General features: G+C 44.5%; 1 protein-coding gene across 1 annotated transcript in view; it reads left to right on the top strand.

The window, feature by feature from the left end:
- The first annotated feature begins 3,461 nt into the window (after positions 1-3,461).
- Positions 3,462-26,130, top strand: part of LOC126416238 (endoglucanase A-like) — a 47,107-nt gene continuing 24,438 nt past the window's right edge. Inside the window, exons 1-4 of the mRNA XM_050083848.1 lie at positions 3,462-3,575; positions 3,857-4,024; positions 9,960-10,238; positions 23,096-23,273. Of these exons, the coding sequence (XP_049939805.1) occupies positions 3,524-3,575; positions 3,857-4,024; positions 9,960-10,238; positions 23,096-23,273 (677 nt within the window). The 5' untranslated portion in view covers positions 3,462-3,523. The remainder of the gene's footprint in view (positions 3,576-3,856; positions 4,025-9,959; positions 10,239-23,095; positions 23,274-26,130) is intronic.

Here is a 26,130-nt window from a genome sequence, read left to right as displayed (position 1 = left end):
TTTCCTTTGCCAGCCTCACCGCCGTGTCCGTAACGTTAACTTTTTGAAACTAATTTTCTCATCTAAGAGAGTGATATTTATTAACGTAAAAGTCTACTTCATAGACGTGGGCATTTCAAATTTTCTACTTTCCATCACTGTACGAACTAGTGGGACAACAGTCTCCTCTGGTTACTTCACAGTTGTAAATGTAAATTTTTTTAAAGTTTTGGCTTGTAATCCTATCTACGCGTTTTGGTAATTACTGATGTTACAGTGCGCCCTGTCTCCATCAGAGACTTGTATATTATTCCATGTTTTCTGGTGGGGGGGGGGGGGGGAGGGCGGGGGGAGCTGTTAACTCTTATTAAAGGAACTGCTTTTAAAATGGCTATAATTTCTTGAAATTTTCTGCTGTATGTATTAGCGCTGCTTCACAGACGTGTATGTAAACTTACTAGTGTCAACTCTTCCACCTATGTGATTTGTTATTTATTGATGCTACATTCTATTCTCTCACAGACGTATATTTTATTTATAAGCAAGTGTTACTTGCTTTTGCATACTAAACACGGCCTCTTTGGTACATAAATAAATAATTTTCTTTCAGGCATTGTTTCTTCTTCGCTCAGCAGCTTACTTCCGTCGGACTCAAGCTCCTAGATCCCTACCTAGCACGAATCTTACAATGTTTGTGAATCTTCATGAAAATGTATATATTGGAGTCTGTATCGACTCTTATTGAAGTAGAGTTGTGCTAACTCCTTCCGTCCGTGATTTTGAAGACAGGGTCGACTCAATCCGCGACGTTTCAAACCGTGTCTGACACACCACTCTGTCTTTGACGATAGTACTGTGGACGTTAGTGTATACGAGCAGATCGATGCAAGGTAGACGAGTAATACTACGCCATATGAACGTGCATTATGCATTATAAAAGAGTTTGTAATGAGTCATTCTCAGGTATCGACAACCAGTCTTCTACTGTAAACTGCGCATTAGAGATGTTATAGACAACTGGGTATTATTTGTTGTTGTGGGTTCACCAACATTGATGTGGCAGGCACTTATTTGTCACGTAACACAGGCACTTTACACACACGTGACTCACTCGAATCAGTTATTGAAGAAGTCGTACGAAGTGTCTCATTTCTACATCTACATCCGCAAGCCACCTGACGGTGTGTGGCGGAGGGTACTTCGAGTACCTCTATCGGTTCTCCCTTCTATTCCAGTCTCGTATTGTTCGTGGAAAGAAAGATTGTCGGTATGCCTGTGTGTGGGCTCCAATCTCTCTGATTTTATCCTCACGGTCTCTTCGCGAGATATACGTAGGAGGGAGCAATATACTGCTTGACTCCTCGGTGAAGGTATGTTCTCGAAACTTCAACAAAAGCCAGTATCGAGCCACTGAGCGTCTCTCCTGCAGAGTCTTTGACTGGAGTTTATCTATCATCTCCGGAACGCTTTCGCGATTACTAAGTGATCCTGTAACGAAGCGTGCTGCTCTCCGTGGGATCTTCTCTGTCTCTTCTATCAACCCTATCTGGTACGGATGCCACACAGGTGAACAATATTCAAGCAGTGGGCGAACAGGTGTACTGTAACCTACTTCCTTTGTATTCTGACTGCATTTCCTTAGGATTCTTCCAGTGAACCGCAGTCTGGCATCTGCTTTACCGACGATCAACTTTATATGACCATTCCATTTTAAATCACTACTAATACCTACTCCCAGATAATTTATGGAATTAACTGTTTCCAGTTGTTGACCTGCTATATTGTAGCTAAATGATAAAGGATCTTTCTTCCTATGTATTCCCAGCACATTACATGTGTCTACATTGAGATTCAATTGCCATTCCCTGCACCATGCGTCAATTCGTTGCAGATACTCCTGCATTTCAGTACAATTTTCCATTGTTACAACCTCTCGATATACTACAGCATCATCCACAAAAAGCCTCAGTGAACTTCCGATGTTATTCACAGGGTCATTTTTGTGTATTGTGAATAGCAACGGTCCTACAACACTCCCCTGCGGCACACCTGAAATCACTCTTACTTCGGAAGACTTCCCTCCATTGAGAATGACATGCTGCGTTCCGTTATCTAGGAACTCTTCAATCCAATCACACAATTGGTCTGATAGTCCATATGCTCTTACTTTGTTCACTAAACGACTGTGGCGAACTGCATCGAACGCCTTGCGGAAGTCAAGAAACACGGCATCTACCTGGGAACCCGTGTTTATGGCCCTCTGAGTCTCGTGGACGAATAGCGCGAGCTGGGTTTCACACGATCGTCTTTTTCGAAATCCGTGCTGATTCCTACAGAGTAGGTTTCTAGTCTCCAGAAAAGTCATTATACTCGAACATAATACGTGTTCCAAAATTCTACAACTGATCGACGTTAGTGATATAGGTCTATAGTTCTGCACATCTGTTGGACGTCCTTTCTTGAAAACGGGGATGACCTGTACCCTTTCGCAATCCTTTGGAACGCTACGCTCCTCTAGAGACCTACGGTACACCGCTGCAAGAAGGGGGGTCCTTCGCGTACTCTGTGTAAAATCGAACTGGTATCCCACCAGGTCCAGCGACCTTTCCTCTTTTAAGCGATTTTAATTGTTTTTCTATCACTCTGTCATCTGTTTCGATATCTACCATTTTGTCATCTGTGCGACAATCTAGAGAAGGAACTACAGTGTAGTCTTCCTCTGTGAAACAGCTTTGGAAAAAGACAACTATCAATGCGTTATTTTAGAACGTTCTGATTAAAGTTCTCTAACCTGAGCTTTATTTGACCCTGCAGACGTTACTTGTCATAACAACTGTCATCAAAAGAAAGATGACAGGAAGATGTTCGATCAATACCAAGGTACTGATTAGCTCTCAAGCACATAAAAAATGCAACACATGGAATAGTATATAGGAAGCATAAAATAAGCCGTTGCTGGAAGTCGGCGGATTATTTATAATGTATATTCATGGACTTGGGGGCACACCAGTATTCTACGAGTTTCAGCGTGCGCTGCCGACGTCTACCTGCCTCCTCGCGTTAGTTGCGTCTGCAGACACCAGCCGGTGCAGCTGTTGCTAGCTCCACCCACTACTGTGTCCGCATGACGTCACACGTGTGCTCAAAGGGGACTCTCTCATAGTCACGCAAAAGCGTCTGCTGTTACATTTCAGCTTGACAAGAAGTATCAAACTGAAGAGTCGGGAACAAAAGCTGCATTGAAAAAATAGAGTTTACCATGTAGGGCGTGGTTCTCTGGAACCGCCTTGTTTGTTCTAGACATTCAAAACAAACTCATAAAGAAACAGTCACCTCTAGCCTGCCCGCATTAGCAAGACAGCGCTCAGACAAATATAGCGTTATGCTCACGTAAGTGGCAAAAGCAATGGGCGTTGCAGATGGTAAACAGATGTGTTTACTAACACAATCCCCTTCGATAAAAAAGAATCCAGCAATGAGAAGGAGTGCATATGTCTCTATATATATGAGTCTGTTGAGGGAATTTCGGAGATAGGCTACAACCATGGCTCGTCTGGCTGCCCTGTCGTTGCTGACGATCGTCGGCGTCGCATTCGGTTAGATAACTTTATGCTTATCACGTCAATCGCGCAATGACATACGTTTAATAAACAAACGTCGTGTAAAAATATCTCGTACGGTTCTGAAGCTTAATTTTAATTTTTTATAGAGTGAACTTAATATCGTGTTTACAGAATTCGAATGTGATATTCTCGCATGACTCCGACTGTGTCAGTTCTTATACAAAAGCAGTTAACTTTAACTTACCGTAAACATACATGTTGGCCAGTTTTATGAGACGTTTCCCTCTATTTTTTTTCTGTGACGTGTTTCACAGGCGCGACGTACAACTACACTGAGGTGATCTACAAGTCGCTGCTGTTCTATCAGGCCCAGCGTTCTGGCAAACTGACCGGCATGGATCCTCTAGTTTCTTGGCGCAAGGACTCTTGCCTCGACGACAAAGGAATCTTCGGCGAAGACCTCACGCAAGGCTACTTCGATGGTACGTATTAAAAATATGGAAAACTAACACGCAAGCAGTAGTGTTAGCTTTTGTTGACAAATGCGGTGCTTTCACACTTTACTGAAGCACTGATTTTTTTCTAAATCTTACTGCAGTGAGGCATACTTTTTGTGAATATTCATTGACTTTGCACAACGTGTAAAAAAGAAGTGTTCTTATATTTCACGATCTGCAAGTACTCTACGACCGCCCTATTTTGAATCTCAATGATCTGTAAAACACCACATGTGACAGAATCAGAACGCCCAATACCATTAAAATGTTTCACCAACTGCTGAAGCACACTGTTCTTTATGTTAATTTCAGTCAGTGTAGTTCCGAATGGACAGTTACAAATTTTTAAGCAATTTATTGCGGTCTACAAAGCTTGCTGGAGCCGGTATAAAAATTACTAACGTCACAGCTTGTCGTTCTAGTACATAGACAGCCAACTAGGTCCAGATTCATGGGTTATTTAACATGTAACTACAATAACATTTCTTGACGAGTACAGTTATTTCCTCTAAATGAATATGGATTAGAAACCCAGAAAATATATTACTCTTAAGTTTTCACAAATAGTTAACTGCAGAAATTGCGCACGTGCACTAAATTATAGCACACTCAAAGAAATAACCTACAGCAATCCTAATTCCTTGCTCTATCAGTCCACCTAATTTTCAACCTTTTTCTGTAGCACCACATCTCAAGTTTCGGTTATCCCACAGTCTATGCCTCGCTATCATTCAACGCTGTCTTCCAAACGTACATTCTCAGAATCATTGTAAATTAACCAAACAAACACTGTTTTTGCTTTGTTTCACAGATTTTGTTATTAATGTTACTGCAGAACCTAGGTTTCTGGCTATAAGCCCGTTTTCAAGTACATTACTGATTCCCAAAGATGATAATGCACAGATAAACATGATGATAAAGCAAAGATAGTAGTCTAAACTTCTTAAGATATCGATCCATAGCTTAATCGAAAATTACTTCATTGATCATTTTTTAACAAATTACATGTGGACTTACATAATTCAGCAATTACACTAACATAACAGGACTAAAGTTGTGCATCAGCCAAGAACTTTTTATCTGTTGATGTTCTGAGGCCCAAAGCTTTGCTTCTATCCTGGAGTTGTAATTTGATCCAAATGAGGTCAACAGCTGAATTGGGTTGCTCTTTTAATAGTAACACATCTGTCTTTTAATTCCTAAAATTTCGAATTGGTTTAGCTCCCTTTTCCTCTGTGTGTAAGAGTTCAACATCTATTACGTGCTTGTGGTTATTATTCAGGCGATGTTCTGCAAAGCCTGTATCAGGCTTATTCAATCTCCAGCCTTTGCGGTACATTGCCCGAAGAATAACCACAAATAAATAACACTCGTAGATGTACAAGTGCTCCGCCTTCAGGCCACAAATGGCCCATCGGGACAACCGACCGCCGTGTCATTCTCAGCTGAGGATGCGGATACGAAGGGCATGGCGTCAGCACACCGCTCTCCCAGTCGGTATGATGGTTTTTGTGACCGGAGCCGGTACTATTGGGTCGAGTAGTTCCTCAGTTGGCATCACGAGGCTGAGTGCACCCTGAAAAATGGCAACAGTGCATGGCGACTCGAATGGTCACCCATCCAAGTGCCGGCCACGCTCGACAGCGCTTAACTTCGGTGATCTGACGGGAACCGATGTATCCACTGCGCCAAGGCCGTTGACAATACATAGATGGAAAGAGGGCTAAACTACCGCGTCATGCAAACTTGAAATTTATTACTTCTTTGGTACTGACTATTCCCAACAAATATACATTCAGTATCCGAATATGCCGCATAATTTCGAGTCATCAGTGTTCTGACTGTTTTGATGCGGCCCGCTATGAACTCCTTTCCTATGCCAACCTCTTCATCTAAGAGTAGCACTTGCAACATACATCCTCAATTATTTGCTGACTGTATTGAAATCTCTGTCTTTCTTTGCAGTTGTTATCCCCTACAGTTTCTTCTAGTACCATGGAAGATAGCCCTTGATGTCTTAACATATGTCTTACCATGCTGTTCCTTCTTATTGTCAATGTTCTCCATACAGTCCTTTCATTTCCGTTTCTGCGCAGAACACCCTCATTCCTTACCCTATCATTCCACATTATTTCCAACATTCGTCTGCAGCACTACAACTCAAACGCATCGATTTTCTTCTCTTACGGTTATCACACGGTCCATATTTCACTACCATACAATGCAGTGGTCCAAACGTACATTCTTAGCAATTACTCCCTCAAATTGATATTTCTCTTGGCCAGGAATGCACTTTTTTCCTGTGCAGGTCTGCTGCTGATGTACTCATTGCTCCGTCCACCATGGGATATTTTCCTATCGAAGTGCCAGAAATTCTTAACTTCACCTACTTCGTGATTATCAATCCTAACATAAGTTTCTTGCTACTCTCGTTTCTGACCTACTTCTCACTACTTTCGTCTTTCTTCGATTTACTCTGAGTACATATTCTGAATTCAATAGACTGTTTCTTTCATTCAGCAGATCTTGTAATTCTTCTTCACTCTCACTGAGGATAGAAACGTCATCAGAGAATCTTATCATTGTTATCCTTTCACAGACTCTTGAACCTTCCTGTCATTTCCATCGTAGTTACTTCGATGTATAGATTGATCAGTAGGGGTGAAACACTACATCCCCGTCTTACTCCTTTTATAGTCTGAGCACTTCGCTCTTGCTCTTCCACTCTTATTATCCCTTCGTGTCTCTTGTACATTTGTATATTATCCATCTCTCCCTATAGCTTACTCCTATTTTTCTCTGAATGTCGGACATCTTCCTCCATTTTGCATTGTCGACCGCTTTTACCGAGTCAACAAATCCCATGAACGTGTCTTGATTTTTCTTTAGTCTTGCTTCCATTATCAACCACAACGTCAGAAATGCCTCTCGGCTGCCTTTACTTTCTCTAAAACGAAACACCGTCATCTAACACATTCTCAATTTCTTTTCCATTCTTTTGTGTATTATTCTTGCCAGAAAATTGAATGCATGAGCTGTTTAGCTGATTGTGCGATAATACTCGCACTTGTTGCTTCTTTCTATCTTCAGAATTGTATGGATGATCTTTCTCCAAAAGTTTGAGGGTATATCTCCAATCTCATACATTCCACACATCAACGTGAATAATCGTTTTGTTACAATTTCCCGCAATGTTTTTAGAAATTCAGATGGGATGTTATCTATCCCTTCTGCGTTATCGGATCTTAAGCTCCTTTAAATTGTAATTGTAATACTGGATCCCCTACCTGTTCCCCATTAACTCATGCTTCTTTTACAATCGCATCGGACAAATCTTTAAACTCACAGACGGTTTCAGTGTTCTCTTTCCACTTATCCGTTCTAGCCTCTACATTTAACAGTTATTGCAGTCTTAATGTTATCACTCTTGCTTTTAATCCAACCGATGGTTGATTTAACTTTTGTTTATGATCAGTTAGCCTTTCTTACAGTAATTATTGTCCGATTCCTTCACATTTCTGCCTTGGCTTCCCTGTACTTCCTATTTATTTCATTCCTATTTGTGTGTTCCTGAATTTCCCTGAACGGTTTTGTACTTTCTTCTTCCATCGACCAAAGAAGCATTTCTTCTGTTTCCCATGGTTTCCTCGTAGTAACTTTCTTTCTACTATCGTTTTCTTCGCAATTTGTGTTAATACGCTTTTGAGAGATGTCCGTTCGATTTCAGCTGAATTGCCTACCGAGCTGTTGCTTATGGAAGTGTCTATACCGAACTTCTTCATTCTTCAGTACTTCCGAATCCCAAATCTTTGCGTATTGATTCACTCTGAGACTTCTCTTAAACTTCAGACTTTCTTAATCACTACTAAATTATGATTTGAGACTGTATCTGCTCCTGAGTACGCCTTACAATGCAGTACCTGATTTCGAAATCCCTGCCTTGCCAGCTGATATTTATTGCAGGACTCAGTTAGTCTTTTTCCTCTCTCATTACTGACACCAAGCCCATATTCTTTCTTCTGCTGCTTCTGCCCCTACAACCGCATTCCAGTCTCCCATGGCTATTATATTTTCGTTTCCGTTCAAGTATTGAAACACTCGTTTAATATCCTCATATACTTTCTGTATCTTTCCATCTTCAGCTTGCGACGTCGGCATATATACCTGAACTATCGTTGTCGGTGTTGATTTGCTGTCGATTCTGATAAGAACAACGCTACCATTGAACTGTTCGCAGTAACACGTTCTCGGCCCTACCTTCCTATTAATAACGAATCTTACTCCCGTTATATCATTATTTACTGCTTTCGATATTACCCTATATTTATCTGATGATTAGAAATCATTGTCTCTTTCCATTCCTCACAAGTGACCCCCACTATATCTGGACTGAGCCTTTGAATTTCTCTTTTCAGGTTAAAACTTCTGACATTCCACGCCCCGTCTCGTAGAACGTACTCTTTCATTGGTTATTCAGCCTAACTAATGTAAAGATAAAATTATATCACTGCATGACACATAGTTCAGAAGATGTGACTTCATAAACATTGAGCTACATGAAAACGAAACTGCAGAGCAAAGTTCGGTAGAGAGACGGGAGAATTACGTGTACAAATATGTGTGAAGCATGTGAAATACATGTGAAGTATGTGGCATGTGCTTATGTGGGTAAATCCAAAGGTAAGAAGGTCCTCCTAAACTTGTGGATCGATTTCAAGCAAATTCGATACTCATACTATTTACTCTCCGAAAAGGAATTCTGTGGGGGTAAGAATGAGCAAGCTCCTGTTGGAGTACGGGTGATGACGTGGAGAGAGAAGGAGGGGAGGAGGAGGTGGACACAGATATTGGGGAGAAGGAGACGCACATAGAGCGGGGGAAGGGTAAGGGGCAGAAGGGGATGAGGAGGAGATGGACGGAGAAATGGAAGACCAGGAAAATGTCGCACGAAGAACTACCAGAAAGGTTTGATACTGTCCCACCAGCAGTCCGGCAGTGACATAGTTCCAGTACGATGAGGTCCCACCACACTTTTCTGCTGATGTCAGAGAACGGTTAGACAATGTGCTCAACAACTGTGGTAAACGGAAATGCCGTGTGGCTAGGGCCTCGTGTCGGGTAGACTGTCCACCTGGTCCAGTCTCTCGAGTTGACGCCACTTCGATGACTTGAGTGTCGATGGGGATGAAATGATGATAAGGACAACACAACAACCAGTCCCTGTTCGGAGAAAATCTCCCACCCAGCCGGGAATCGAACCAGGGCTGTTAGGTATGACATACCGACGCTCTGACCACTCAGCTACCAGGGGCGGACAACAACTGTGGTGAAATGGGAGGGATGTGCTAGTACGTGGCCACTACGTTCTCCCAACCTCACTCTCATTGATATCTTTTCTTGAGGAGAACAAAGCGTTTGGTGTACGAGACAATGACACAAACAGATGCTCGCCTGTTTAACTGAAGCCGCATCCATTATTCGTTTAACATGCAGGTGACAAGTGCGCTTTAATATAAAGGGACGGAGTATTAAGCAACATCTCTGAAGCAATATTCATCACACAGTAGTCTTAACACCATCTCTGTATATCAGTAGTGCCCAATATTCATGGACCCATCGCGAGGAAATGGTGTACATTTGACATTTTTGCCACTTGAAGTCTTCATTTTTATTTTCTCTAAACACAAAATTTGTGTAAATACTTTTTTGTACGCAGTATTCTTCAGAATATTAACATACTTTGAAACAAGTGCTGCCAGTATAGTTTTTGTTGAAAATGAGTCGAAAACTTAGTTAAAACATATGAACTCTAGGCAAAAGTGGTAATTCATATTGAGATACTGTATACAATTAGTACACCATAGACTAAAAAACGTACGCTAGCGCCTGGCAGGTATCGAAGAGTGTGCTATTTTTGCAGCGGGAGACTATGTCAAGTTCACGTTCCCCGCGGCGTCAGCGTTCACTGTGCTGTCGTGGGGCGCGATCGAGTTCGAACAGGGCTACCAGCAGGCAGGCGCCCTGGACGGAGTGCGCGACGCCATCAAGTGGGGCACCGACTGGCTGCTCAAGGCGCACCCCCAGCCCAACCAGCTGTACCTGCAGGTGGGCAACGGCACCACCGACCACAACTACTGGGGCCGGCCCGAGGACATCGACTTCCCCAGGCCAGCCTACCTGCTCAACGAGTCCTTCCCAGGTGAGTTTCTCTTCAGGTCTTTAAGATGTAGTTCTCCATTCCAGCCTATGGCCATATGTACCAAAAAGTCACTTGCAATTCTTTCCTTGTACGATCCCATCAAATAGTGTACAGCAACGACTCTGGTTCTGACAGCAATTGGAAAGTACCAGAAGACGACACACACACACACACACACACACACACACACACACACACACACACACACACGTACGCTCGCGCACTCGCTCTCGCGCGCGCACAGCATATACACTACTGGCCATTAAAATTGCTACACCAGGAAGAAATGCAGATGATAAACGGGTATTCATTGGACAAATATATTATACTAGAAATCACATGTGATTGCACTTTTACGCAATTTGGGAGCATAGATCCTGAGAAATCAGTACCCAGAACAACCACCTCTGGCCCTAATAACGGCCTTTATAGGCCTGGGCATTGAGTCAAACAGAGCTTGCATGGTGTGTAAAGGTACAGTTGCCTATGCACCTTCAGCACGATACCATAGTTCATGAAGAGTAGTGACTGGCGTATTGTGACGAGCCAGTTCCTCGCCCACCATTGACCAGACGTTTTCAATCGGTGAAAGATCTGGAGAACGTGCTGACAAGGACAGCAGTCGAACATTTTCTGTATCCAGAAAGGCCCGTACAGGACCTTCAACATTCGGTCGTTCATTATCCTGGTGAAATGCAGGCTTTCGCAGGGATCGAATCAAGGGTACAGCCACGGGTCGTAACACATCTGAAATGTAACGTACACTGTTCAAAGTGCCGTCAACGCGAACAAGAGGTGACCGAGACGTGTAACCAATGGCACCCCGTACTATCACGCCGGGTGATACGCCAGTATGGGGATGACGAATACACGCTTCCAATGTGCGTTCACCACGATGTCGCCAAACACGGATGCGACCATCATGATGATGTAAACAGAACCTGGATTCATCCGATAAAATAAGGTTTTGCCATTCGTGCACACAGGTTCGTCGTTGAGTACACCATCGCAGGAGCTTCTGTCTGTGATGCAGCGTCACGGATAACCGCAGCCATGGTCTCCGAGCAGATAGTCCATGTTGCTGCAAACGTCTTCGAACTGTTCGTGCAAATTATTGTTGTCTTGCGAATGCCCCATCAGTTGACTCAGGGATCGAGAAGTGGCTGTACGATCTCAAATGGTTCAATTGGCTCTGAGCACTATGGGACTTAACTGATGTGGTCATCAGTCCCCTAGAACTTAGAACTACTTAAACCTAACTAACCTAAGGACATCACACACATCCATGCCCGAGGCAGGATTCGAACCTGCGACCGTAGCGGTCACGCGGTTCCAGACTGTAGCGCCTAGAACCGCACGACCACTCCGGCCGGCGGCTGTACGATCTGTTACAACCATGCGGTTAAGATGCCTGTCATCTCGACTGCTAGTGATACGAGGCCGTAGGGATCCAGCATGGCGTTCCATATTACCCTACTGTACCCACAGATTCCAAATTCTGCTAACATTCATTGGATCTCGACCAACGCGAGCAGCAATGTCGCGATACGATAAACCGCAATCGCAATAGGCTACAATCCGACCGTTATCATAGCCGGAAACGTGATGGTACAGATTTCTCCTCCTTAAACGAGGCATCACAACGACGTTTTACCAGGCAACGCCGGTCAACTGCTGTTTGTGTATGAGAAATCGGTTGGAAACTTTCCTCATGTCAGCACGTTGTAGGTGTCGCTACCGGCGCCAACCTTGTGTGAATGCTCTGAAAAGCAAATCGTTTGCATATCACAGCATCTTCTTCCTATTGGCTACATTTCGCGTCTGTAGCACGTCATCTTCGTGGTGTAGCAATTTTAATGGCCAGTATATATAATGGCTATTTTTTTCAACCTCCGATTGGTATCTGAATTAAAACCACAGTGTAAATCTGGGGAATCTTTGCGGAGATATGTTGCAACAGTCTCCACTCTCTATCTTGCCGATCTATCGCTTCACGCCGCACCGCCGCACTTCTCAGTTCGAGCGCACAGTGAACATGTTAAGGATGCCTACAACAATCTCTCCCGCCACGTGTGAAATTCCTGTTGAGGGGTTTCGCTTGATTTCATGCAGCAAGCACAGTGTAACTGTCATGTGTTTCCTCCTTCATGCCAATTATCGGGCAGTGGGAAGTGTTTGACGACCCATCACACAGCATAGAACTGGCTCTCATCATCTTTGGTTTTCGTCTCTTCACTCAGATGTACCTCTGCCTATGAGGAGAAAACTGCATATAAGTGTACGGAGTTGGCGGAAATCACAGGTCGCTACCTTGTATGGTGAGGGTACAGTAAAGTTGGTAGCATGCTACGACAAATGTGTAAGTCGGAGTGCCGACTGTGTGGAGAAATAGATGGAAGGTGTGGCAAAATTTTGCAGGTAAAATATTCTTGAGTTTTGACTGTGGTTTCCATTTCGCGATCGATCAAAGGTTAAAAAAATAGCAGTCATATATACGTACAGGAACATCAATATTGCAGCCATCGCATGTGTTTTAAGGGCACTTGTCAATGTCCTGTCATCTTATTTACTTATTTTTTTACTTTGCCACAATTACAGAGGCTTGGCAGATAGGAAGAGCGACCGTTGCATGTCAATTTACTTGCTCACAACCCATTATTTGACTAATTTTCTCTATATGTGTTCATGTGTGAACCAACATGTGAATGATGATGTATTATACTTGTTTCCACATGTCAGATGGTGTAAGGTAATGGCTTTGCGTTGCCAGCGTAACTGGGTTGTTGTAGTGGATAATACAGAGAGCTTGGTGAACAGAACCAAGGCGAGAGCAGGGACAAAGCATTCCCTGGGGAATGTTGGTACTCTTCTTCCCATGCTAACGAAAAGAAATCCCCATTCTTGACAACCAAGTGGATGGTTAGGGATCTCCACTAAATGGAATTTGACACTAGCCTTCTGGAAGTAGGGGTGGATGATTATGATTCTTAGTCAACTAGTCGAAAGGATAAAGGTCCTAGTGGGTAATTAATCCTTTTCTTTCACCTATGATGACTAGCTAAGTCACGGGCTCTTTTCATCTGCAAATTTAAGCCAAATACGTGCTTTCTTCTCCGTGTACGATGAATGTGAAATTGGTTTCATTATTTCGGTCATAGACCCTACGGAAGTGTTCGTTTTACTATAGAACGTAGCATTTTCGCTCGCTTACTTGTTCCTCTCCTTCTTAAATTCCATGTCAGTGATTATTATATAGTAATTTTCGGTCACTGCCTAGTACCTGCCCTTGCATTAATCTTTGTTCGACTCGGCATCTTTATCACGTGTCCATAATGTCCATGAGATTGTAATATCTTACCGCTTAAAGAATAGCTCACATTGCATTAATTCAAGAGAATATTTGTGTGCTTTATAAATTATCCATTATGTCATCATTTTTCCGTATATCTTGAAGTTACCTAATTCGGTCCTCAGCCACTCACGTGCCCTCAGATGTACAGACAGAGTTTGTCTGTGGTGATTAGAAGATTGGTCGCAGTGTGCAGAATTTAACGAGTACTTCAGGGTGTATAATTGCCATTAATTAAGATTTTTTGTATCTTTTCAGACGTGCTACAGATTTGGGGTTCGCTCTTTTCACGTGCTACACTATATGTGGCTAGCTTAAAACCACACTTTCTTGGGGCTTGATCACGAACTACTGATTTGTACAGCCATTTGCATGTATACTGAATTATGCGGAATTGTCTTAATTCTGAACTTGTCTGCGTAAGTCGATTTCTTGCTCGCCACCCCCACTGTGTTTCTGAGCTTCTGGGCCCTAATATACCGGATCTAAGTCACTTATTTGGTTGGTAGGTGATACATTCTGAGTGAACGTGTTTACCTATGCGTACGGGAGGTCGATTCTGATATCTGATTTTATGATTTTCATACCAATTTCGACACTTACTGTTGATCTGAGTACAAAAGTCCATGGCACATCCCTGTTGGTATGAATTATTCTCTGAATTCAGAATTAGGATGAGCTCAGGGAGTAGATGGTGTAGTTTTTCTGTGTGAAACAGTAAATAAATGATTTTGAGTGTTTTCTTGCCTCTCTCTGTTGTAGTTCACCCGTAATACTAAGAGGAAGAATGACTGTTTTCGTATTTACGCTTGCCTTGGCCACTGTAGTAATACGATTGTTGACGAAGTATTCACGAGAAGTTTAATGTGTTTGATGAACCACAAGAACGTCTTGAGCTGAACTGTATGTTAGCGCATCACCCTTGTTGAGTAATAAAACTACAGTTCGTTTCCGTAATCTCTTTGTTCTCTGAAGTACACTAAAACTTCTCTGCCATTATACTCCTCCATTCCATGCCATAATTCGAAGGCCTTGCTGTATAATATGAAAAAGTAAGTCATCCGTGTAATGAAAGAAAAGAAGGGATGATTCCAGAAACTTATTTACGTTTTCCCTTGCCTATTACTTTCAATATGAGAAGTAGTAATAAAATGATTTGAATGTCTGTACAGAGCTTATGAATCAATAATACTGACTAAGGGTTAATAAAGTTAATACAGTCAGTACTTATACTACTGCTGCTTCCAATAATAATGATAATAATAATGACAATAGTAATTGTCATAGGGATTGCAGAGGAGCAGTTCAGCTTTAGAAGAGGAAAAGGAACAAGAGATGTTATTAGCCTGCTAAGAACTATAGGGGAAAGATATATGGAAAAGGATAGAGAAATCTTTGCTGTTTTTGTAGATTTAGAAAAGGCTTTTGACAGAGTTCAGTGGAACAAGATGATGGGTATTTTGAAGAGGAAAGGAGTAGATTGGAAAGAGAGACGACTGATACAGAATCTGTATTTACACCAGAAAGTAAGGATAAGGATTGGAAATGAAATGTCAGAAGGAAGCAGCATTGCACGAGGTGCTAGACAAGGTTGTTGCCTTTCCCCACGGTTGTTTAACGTATACCTTGAAGAGGTTATTGCGAAAAGCTTAGATGGGAAAAGAGAAATATGTATTGGTGGAAAGAGAGTAGAATGTATAAGATGGTATTAGTGGCAGAAAATGAGCGGACAGTGGATAACATGCTCAACGATCTGAATGAAGCTTGGGTGGAATATGGGAACAAAGAGTATGGTCATCAGTACAAGACGTAGACCGTCCAATATTAAAATAAGACAATCTACCGTTAGTCAAGTAAGTAAATTTAAATATCTCGGAAGCACAATAACTGAAGACTTGAGGCGTCACCAGGAGGTGGAAACTCGAATTGCCATAGCGAAGGAGTCATTCAACAGAAAGATGAGACTCTTATGTGGCAAATTAGATAAAGGACTAAGGAATAGGATTGTCAAATGTTTTGTCTGGAGTGTGGCACTATATGGGGCAGAAACATGGACGCTGAGACGAGAGGATGGAAGCATTTGAGATGTGGATGTGGAGGAGAACAGAAAGAATATGCTGGATGGAAAGTGTAGGCAATGAAAGAGTATTGGAAAGGATTGGTGAGAGAAGATGTCTGCTGAAGGTTGTAAGAGAAAGGAAAAAGAACTGGTTGGGACATTCATTGAGAAGGGAGTACTTGCTAGTAGATGCTTTGGAAGGATTGGTTTGTGGGAGAAGACTGAGAGGAAGAAGGAGATACAAGATGATAGACGACATAAAGGGAAGAGGAAATTATGCAGACCTGAAGAGGACGGTAGAAGACTGGAGAGCCTGGAGAACTACCATGTGAAAACCTGCCTTTAGGCAGAACACTGATGATGATGATGATGATGATGATAGTAATAATAAAGATAGTGGCTGATAGAAAGTGAATTTATAGGTCTACAAATTAGTTATTTTCTGATATAGCGAGTTCTGGGGAAGGGAAGGGAAATATTAGGAAATGAGGAAGATCTGGTTGGAAAGAAGGATGTAAAGTGCCAACGAGTCCGTACTGGGACAACAGTAGTCACTATTGCTCCTTCAGCATATATGTCATAAAATTTCTTTTGAAACTGGAGATGTTGTTCAGTCTTCTAATACAATGAGGGAGATTATTCCGAAGTCAAGTTACTGCTACTGAAAAGGACTTAGAGCAAGTGACTGAGTGATGAAGTGGTACAGAAAGGATTTTGATCTGATGGGAACGGGTGTTCACGACACGTACTTCAGGCATGAGCTTTAAGGCCAAGGAGAGATCTGAGGGGCAGTGTACGTTGGTAAGACAATAGAGAAGACAGAGGGCTTGGAAAGGTCTGCGCTTCACTGCATATAGACAGGGTAACTATGCACATGATGGTAGAATATGAGCAAAGAGTCGAACGTTAGAGATACACTCCTGGAAATTGAAATAAGAACACCGTGAATTCATTGTCCCAGGAAGGGGAAACTTTATTGACACATTCCTGGGGTCAGATACATCACATGATCACACTGACAGAACCACAGGCACATAGACACAGGCAACAGAGCATGCACAATGTCGGCACTAGTACAGTGTATATCCACCTTTCGCAGCAATGCAGGCTGCTATTCTCCCATGGAGACGATCGTAGAGATGCTGGATGTAGTCCTGTGGAACGGCTTGCCATGCCATTTCCACCTGGTGCCTCAGTTGGACCAGCGTTCGTGCTGGACGTGCAGACCGCTTGAGACGACGCTTCATCCAGTCCCAATCATGCTCAATGGGGGACAGATCCGGAGATCTTGCTGGCCAGGGTAGTTGACTTACACCTTCTAGAGCACGTTGGGTGGCACGGGATACATGTGGACGTGCATTGTCCTGTTGGAACAGCAAGTTCCCTTGCCGGTCTAGGAATGGTAGAACGATGGGTTCGATGACGGTTTGGATGTACCGTGCACTATTCAGTGTCCCCTCGACGATCACCAGTGGTGTACGGCCAGTGTAGGAGATCGCTCCCCACACCATGATGCCGGGTGTTGGCCCTGTGTGCCTCGGTCGTATGCAGTCCTGATTGTGGCGCTCACCTGCACGGCGCCAAACACGCATACGACCATCTTTGGCACCAAGGCAGAAGCGACTCTCATCGCTGAAGACGATACGTCTCCATTCGTCCCTCCATTCACGGCTGTCACGACACCACTGGAGGCGGGCTGCACGATGTTGGGGCGTGACCGGAAGACGGCCTAACGGTGTGCGGGACCGTAGCCCAGCTTCATGGAGACGGTTGCGAATGGTCCTCGCCGATACCCCAGGAGCAACAGTGTCCCTAATTTGCTGGGAAGTGGCGGTGCGGTCCCCTACGGCACTGCGTAGGATCCTACGGTCTTGGCGTGCATCCATGCGTCGCTGCGGTCCGGTCCCAGGTCGACGGGCACGTGCACCTTCCGCCGACCACTGGCGACAACATCGATGTACTGCGGAGACCTCACGCCCCACGTGTTGAGCAATTCGGCGGTACGTCCACCCGGCCTCCCGCATGCCCACTATACGCCCTCGCTCAAAGTCCGTCAACTGCACATACGGTTCACGTCCACGCTGTCGCGGCATGCTACCAGTGTTAAAGACTGCGATGGAGCTCCGTATGCCACGGCAAACTGGCTGACACTGACGGCGGCGGTGCACAAATGCTGCGCAGCTAGCGCCATTCGACAGCCAACACCGCGGTTCCTGGTGTGTCCGCTGTGCCGTGCGTGTGATCATTGCTTGTACAGCCCTCTCGCAGTGTCCGGAGCAAGTATGGTGGGTCTGACACACCGGTGTCAATGTGTTCTTTTTTCCATTTCCAGGAGTGTATATTGAACACAGGCGTTCATAACCACTTCCAGGGGCCGCGAACATTCTTAAGAAAGTCCTTGCAAGGTAACATCACTCTAATAAATAATTGGAAGGGCATGTGTTCCTACAAGTTTCTTTTTCAGGACTAGAGGGAAAAGTTTTTTTTTTTCATAGTGCATGGAGAACTACTGTGACTTCCTGCACATTGTTGTTAGAAGCTCAGTTTAATTTAGATTTTCATATAATATTACTTTTAGACACTTTGGTGAGGGAGAAAAGTTAATATTTTCCCCATTTAGGATTAAAAATTTTAGCGAATCCCAACCATTTAGGGCTAATGAGCATAGAATGACCAGCCAGTACCGCCTAGGTTTTCTATGGGCTGAACTTTAACTCTATATTCTGCGCCCATTCTGATAGTGCTGAAATTCTCGATCTCGATCTCTGTCTTTAGGTTTTTTGGTTTTGTACACAGATAAAACTGGAGGTCATCAGCATATCAGCATTTATGTGATATTTGCAGTAGGACTAAACTGATGACATATTTTTCAAACAACTTACGGGAATTCAGCCAGGTTACAATTACAGCGACATACAATAAGAGTATAGGGTCTAATACCGAGCCATGTGGGCGCCTGATACTGCCTGCCTCCTGTGTGACTCTATGGAGCCGGTTACGACGCAGTTTTGGCGAGTCGAGAGGTGTGAGGGGAACCATTCCATTGCACTTCGCGAGAAATTTAAGCTGTTACATTTGACAAGAAAATATCTAAGTCAACTGTGTGGAAAGCTAAGAAGCATATTGTCTATAGTCAAGATTCAGGTAAAATACGACTACTCCATGTATTATCCAACCCACGTATGAGTTTTGCCAATAACAGCATCAGATATAGACATTTAAAATTCATATCACCTCCTTGCTATTTCGTTAGCCCTTATGCAGGGTAATTTCTTTTCTTGGGCGTTCACCACCCTTTGCTGTGTATATAGATTTTTAACAGCGGCTTCGCCGGCTGGTGTGGCCGAGCGGTTCTAGGCACTTCAGTCTGGAACCACGAGACCGCTACGGTCGCAGGTTCGAGTCCTGCTCGGGTATGGATGTGTGTGATGTCCTTAGGTTAGTTAGGTTTATGTAGTTCTAAGTTCTATGGGACTGATGACCTCAGATGTTAAGTCCCATAGCGCTCAGAGCCATTTGAACCAACAATGGCTTCGCTCGCACATACGACCGCACAGATATTTCATACATCGTCGACGATAGGGTCATTAGAGACGGAGCATAAACTCGGATTGGGAAGAACGGAAAAGGGAATTTTTGTGTGTTTCTTCAAAGAAACCATCCTGTCGGCGATTTGAACGACCATCGTCTTATAACAGAGTCCGGTGTTTTACCACTGCGTCGTCTCACTCGGTCAGAGATTAGAGCAGTGTCGGCCGAATTGATATTGCCGTCGTATGATATTTCGCTGATGAACCATAACATAATGTGACCTTTGTCCACCGCAAGGCTGAATGGGGCCTGGTGGCACTGCGGCCACATGACGCAATAAGGACAGTATACAGACTGTTCCACAAATGCTGCGACTAACTTCGAGGGATTGTGAAGGGTATCCTGAGGAACAAATCAAAGGTAGGAACCCATGTCCGGAAACGTCACCCAACGACGCTACAAAACATTGATTTTACAGGCGCGGTACCTGCCACTAGGCCATCCTTCCGGCAGCAAACATGACTTGGTTCGCTGACGGACCATAGAGGGGAAGTATCGGAATGTTGTTTCCTATTCAGTGATCGCAGCTGATAGTCACCATCGCCAATGGAGAAGATGGAGTTGGCTGCTGCGTTGGAAGGCGTTGTCTCCTATGAATGCGATGCTCAATTGCCTCAGGGGATGACTGTTTTGGACGCGGGTTTCAAAAAATGTTTCAAATGGCTCTGAGCACTATGTGACTTAACATCTGAGCTCATCAGCCCCTAGAATTAGAGCTACTTAAACCTAACTAACCTAAGGACAGCACACACACCCATTCCCGAAGCGGGATTCGAACCTGCGACCGTAGCAGCCGCGTGGTTGCGGACTGAAGCGCCTAGAACCGCTCGACCTCAGAGGCCGGCACACGGGTCTCCATCGACAGTTTATCTTTCTCCTTGAACCCTCTAGAACCTCTATTGTTTTCGGTATACAGAAGAGAAATTAACTTCAGCTGGGGACCTACGTCCGAAACTGTCATCTAACAAGGCAACAGAGCATTGCATTCATAGTAGACGTGGCCTGTCTATGCAGCAGCTAGTTCCACCTTCTCCACTGGCGATCGTTGCAGGTAGTCGCGATAACTGGATAATGCCTGCAGTTAGTCAGTGTACGGAGCCACGTTTGCTGCCGAAGGGTTGGGTTAGCGATGCGTGCCAGCACCTATAACTTCAATTCTCTGTAACGTCGTTGGATAACGTTTCCGGACATTCCTGTCCTCGATGTCCTCCTTAAGATACCCTTGACAATCCCTCTAAGTGTTTCTCAAGATTTGTGGAACACCCTATACATGTGTGGCAGAGATGAATGGGGAATCATTTTAGTGCTAATACGGGCAGAAGATAGAGAAATTCATTGATGAAAGTGACTTTGGGAAAAGACAGATTGTTATGGCCCTCCGCCTGGGAACGAGCACCTCGGAAACGGAGAAACCGGTCAGCCGTTCACATGCTACTGTCGCGAGCATCTTCAGAAAGTGGTTGAAGGACGATTAAACGACAAGTAGGTGAAAAGGTGTTGATGTCAACGCCTCATCACAGACTGTGGAAATTGGAGGGCTACTGTCTCTGGTAAGCAAGGTAAGCAGCAATCTGTGGCAGATCTGACGACGTAGTGCAATGTTGGCGCAGGCACAAGTGTTTTGGAGAACACCGTTCAGCGTACATTGCTGAACATGAGGCTCCACAGCAGACGACCGCCACGTGTTCTCATGCTGACCTAACGCCTCGTCACTCACTACAATAGTGGGCACGGGATCATCGACACCTGACACAGCATCAGTGGAAATATATCAGCTGGCCGTATGAACGACATTTCTACACTACTGGCCATTAAAATTGCTACACCACGAAGATGACGTGCTACAGACGCGAAATTTAACCGACAGGAAGAAGATGCTGTGATATGCAAATATTAGCTTTTCAGAGCATTCACACAAGGTTGGCGCCGGTGGCGACACCTACAAAGTGCTGACATGAGGAAAGTTTCCAACCGATTTCTCATACACAAACGGCAATTGACCGGCGTTGCCTGGTGAAACGTTGTTGTGATGCCTCGTATACGGAGGAGAAATACGTACCATCACGTTTCCGACTTTGATAAAAGTCGGATTGTAGTCTATCTCGATTGCGGTTTATCGCATTGCGACATTGCTGCTCGCGTTAGTCGAGATACAATGACTGTTAGCAGAATATGGAATCGCTGGGTTCAAGAGGGTGATACGGAACGCAGTGCTGGATGCCAACGGTCTCGTATCACTAGCAGTCGAGATGACAGGCATCTTATCCGAAAGGCTGCAACGGATCGTGCAGCCACGTCTCGATCCCTGAGGCAACAGATGGGGGCGTTTGCAAGACAACAACAATCTGCATGAACAGTTCGACGACGTTTGCAGCAGCATGGGCTATCAGCCCGGAGTCCATGGCTGCGGTTGCCCTTGACGCTGCATCACAGACAAGCGCAAGCGATAGTGTACTCAACGACGAACCTGGATGCACGAATGGCAAAACGTCAATTATTCGGATGAATCCAGGTTCTGTTTACAGCATCATGATGCTCGCATCCGTGTTTGGCGACATCGCGGAGAACACACATTAGAAGCGTGTATTCGTCATCGCCATACTGGCGTATCACCCGGCGTGATGGTATGGGGTGCCATTGGTTACACGTCTCGGTTACCTCTTTCAACAGTGGGCGTTACATTTCAGATGTGTTACGACCCGTGGCTCTTCCCTTCCTTCGATAACTGCGAAACCCGACATTTTAGCAGGATAATGCACGACCACTTGTTGCAGGTTATGTACGGGCCTTTCTGGATGTAGAAAATGTTCGACTGATGCCCTGGACAGCCTATTCACCAGATCACTCACCAATTGAAAACGTCTGGTCAATGGTGGCCAAGCAACCGGGTCGTCACAATGCGCCAGTCACTACTCTTGATGAACTGTGGTATCGTGTTGAAGCTGCACAGGTCGCTGTACGCGTACACGCCATCCAAGCACTGTTTGACTCAATGCGCAAGCGTATCAAGGCCATTATTACGGCCAGAGGTGGTTGTTCTGGGTACTGATTTCACAGGATCTATGCACCCAAATTGCGTGAAAATGTAATCACATGTCAGTTCTAGTATAATATATTTATCCAATGAATACCTATTTATCGTCTGCATTTCTTCTTGGTGTAGCAATTTTAATGGCCAGTAGTGTAGTTACACCATGTTAATAGCTATGATCAAATATGCTGTCAAGCAGGCAAATAGCTGACCGGAACATCCACCACGCCACATAAGTTTGGCGATGGGGCCAGTGTTGTGCTATGGAAAGGAGGGGCACTCACCTGGCTTTACGGTAGTAACTGAAGACACCACAGCTGCTGCGGACTGCCTAGAAATTATCACGAACCAATTACCTCGCTTTATGCTTTATGTCTTCCTGGTAGGTTACAGCAGCATCCAGCAGGATATCTTGCTACAGTGGTTCGAGAAACATGATACTGCAATGACTTGATATCTTGGTCACCAAATGCGCCAAATCTGAACCCAATGGTCCACATGTGAGCCGCTGTCGGTCGCCAGTTCTGTTTCCACAAACCACTGGCCCGTAATTTAAGAAAACGGCTTAAGCTGTGCGTAGATGTTTTCCTGCCACATACCTCCGTAAATGTACCAAGGACTTGTCGAGTTCATACCACACAGAAGTGTTGCTGCATTACGCTCCAAAGCTGGACCATAAAACTATTAAGCATGTATTCGTAAAGACTTGGCTCGTCCTCGTGACTTTCTTCGGTTTCTTGGTTGTATGAATAACTCCCGTCTAGCCTCACGTTCACTGTGGATGTAGTCTTCCTGTAACGTGGAGCACAGTCGGCGGGTTGCTGCAGGGACGGACGCCGCCGGGGAGGCGGCCGCGGCGCTGGCGTCGGCTTCCATCGTGTTCCAGTCGGTGGACGACGAGTACTCAGCCACTCTGCTCAACGCCGCCATCGAGCTGCTCAACTTCGCCGACACCTACAGGGCGCTCTGCACCGACTCCATCCCAGATATGGCTGAGTTTTACACGTGAGTCCTACCAGTACTTTCTTCCTCGGCATCATTAACTCGTGTAATATTTGCTGTATCACTGGACGTCAACGGCTCAACTGGCAAGTAGCTACCAATTTGCTTACGTTATAATTTAAAAATAGGAATTTTGGACAGGAACATAAGGAATTTGCAATCAACTTGACCTGCGTGAGTGATAATGACTGTTCATGAAGCTGAACAGGATGCAAACAGCCACCATGTTGAAATTTATCCAGTAAATAGTCTTCTGTAGTAGCTACTCACCGCCGAATCCATGAAGTTGCAGAGATTAGGCAATATGTGCCATTAAGGCTGAGTAGTGGATTTGTACTTACAATTCCCAACGTGAACATCGTAATAGGAGAACCTGGTCGCAAGATAGAAGAAACAGTGATAAGGTGTTACTTCCTTGGGGGCAGTGAGGGAAGTGGCTAGAAAGACACCGAGATCGCTCACCGCTGTGGGAAAGGGGGGAGGGGGGAAGGAGGAGGACGGGTTGGGCGGCTGCAGATACAGTCCATTTCTGCAGCAAATCGCAAATCTTTAAATTGTATCGTGAGCTGCACCAAACTCCGTTGTCATATCGTTAGAACGTTTTTTTAAAGAGTTGATGGGAAAACATCGGTTCCCTGATCATTTTCTGCGACTGAAACCAAGTGCACTACACGCTTCGTCCTGTAACATTAAAACAATATAATTTCAACGTTCCTTTTTTATTCTCTGAGCGTGCGCTGAGTCAATGGCACCGACTTATTTCTGTTGCACAGATCTTTCAAAATTTTCAGTAAAAGATTGAGGTAATTGTTTTTGATATTTGTTATGAAATAACAATTCTTTTACCCATATCTTGCCCACGGACTTGAATGTCACATACACAGTAAGACAAAACACGCATCACCAAGGAATTATACGGTTGAGACGATAACTGGTAGATATCATTCACATCTACCCACAAACAAACCATTACAATTTCAGAAAAATTGGATGATTTATTCAAGAGAAAGAGTTTCACAGACTGAGCAAATCAATAATTCGTGGCTCCATCTCTCGCCATTATATAAGTAGTTATTAGCCTTGGCACTGTTTGAGAGAGTCGTTGGATTTCATCCTGGGGAACATCGTGTCAAATGCTGTCCAATTGAGGCGTTAGATCGCCAAAACCCCGCGCTGGATCAAGGGCCCTGCCATTAATGCTGCAAACATTTTTATTTGGGAAACATCCGCCGTCCTTGCTGACCAAGGTAGTGTTGGGCAAGCACGAAGACAAACAGTAGAATCTATCACCGTGTGTAGGCGGGCATTACCTTGCTCAAACGTAAGCCTAGGATTTTTTTACCATGAAGGGGAACAAAACGGGACTTTGCGTTTCGTTAACATACCGCTGTTCTGTAAAGGCGCCGCGGATGATGACTAAATGTGACCTACTATGAAAAGAATTGTCACTCCAGATCATCACTTCAGTTTCTCAGGCAGTACGGCAGCGACAGTAAGTTTGGTATCCCACTGCTTTTCATGCATCTATAGACACGACTTCACTGACCTCTGGGACCTAATTCAAAGCGGGACTAATGAATGAAGACAATTCTATGCCAGTCAATGAGAATCCAGGCATAAGAGGAGTCTGCAGATACCCCAGACGGCAATGAGGTATCAACCCATATGGCCCGACAGCCGTGGCTGATGGTTTGGGATACCAATTCGTATCATAGAAGGACGCCTTTGGTTGTCATCCGGAGCACACTTACAGCACAGCAGTACGTTGAAGACATCTTCGCCCTGTTTTGTTGCCCTTGATGGTAAGACACCTTGGGCTTCATTTTCTGCAAGATAGTAGCCCTCCACACTCAGCGAGAGCTTCTGATGCTGGTCTTCGTGCTTCTAAGGCCATCCCCTGGCCAGGAAGGTCGCCGGATTTGTCTCCAATTAAAAACGTTTGGAGTATTGTGGGCAGGACCTTCCAACCAGCTCGAGAATTTGACGATCTAACGCCTCAATTGGACAGAATTTGTCCCTATGGACAGTGTGCGGTCAGTACCATAGTCAGCTGGAAGTCGTGAAGAGAAGACATGCCTTCGCGAGGAACGTTATCATCGATGATTGAGGGAATCCCTATAACATTTTGGTAAGGGTATAGTTTTGGTACCGTTTCCCTACTTACATAAGGGAAATCGTACTGCCTTTTGGGGGATGCGCATGGATCGGGTATTGGAGTTTAACAGACGTTGTGTGTCAACAACACACAAGTGGAACATGCAGAACTGCCGATGCTGCAGAAGCAATGACTCCAGTTCAGCCGCACTCCAATAAGAGATTTTTTTTTCCTCCTGTGCGAACCTTTTCATCTCAAAGGAGCAATTGCAATTTACGTCCTCAGTTAGTTTCCGGATGCATTCCAATCTCTGTCTTCCACTACAGTTTTTACCACCTACAGTTCCCTCTAGTGCCATAGACGCTATTCTCTTACGTGTTAACATGTTCTATCATCCTGTCCCCTTTTCTATGTGTTCCTTTCCTCTCCAATTGTGCGGTTACCCTCCTCGTTCCTTACCTTACCAGTCTACCTAATTTTCAACATTTTTCTGGAATATCACATCTCGAAGGCCTCGATTCTCTTCTGTTCCGGTTTTCATACAGACAACGTTTCGCTACCATAAAGTACTCTGCTCCTAACGAACAATGTCAAACATTTATCCTCCAGTTAAGACCTATGTTTAATACTAATAGACCTCTTTTGCTAAGAATGCCCTTCTTAGCTCTGTGTATCTACTTTTTATGTCCTCCTTGTGGTGGCCGAGCGGTTCTAGACGCTTCATTCCGGAACCACGCGGCTGCTACGGTCGCAGATTCGAATCCT

The sequence above is a fragment of the Schistocerca serialis genome, chromosome 8 (genome assembly GCF_023864345.2).
Source record: "Schistocerca serialis cubense isolate TAMUIC-IGC-003099 chromosome 8, iqSchSeri2.2, whole genome shotgun sequence".
Taxonomy (NCBI): Eukaryota; Metazoa; Arthropoda; class Insecta; order Orthoptera; family Acrididae; genus Schistocerca; species Schistocerca serialis.
Note: the sequence above shows the minus strand (reverse complement) of the source record. Positions and strands in the feature narration are given on the sequence as shown.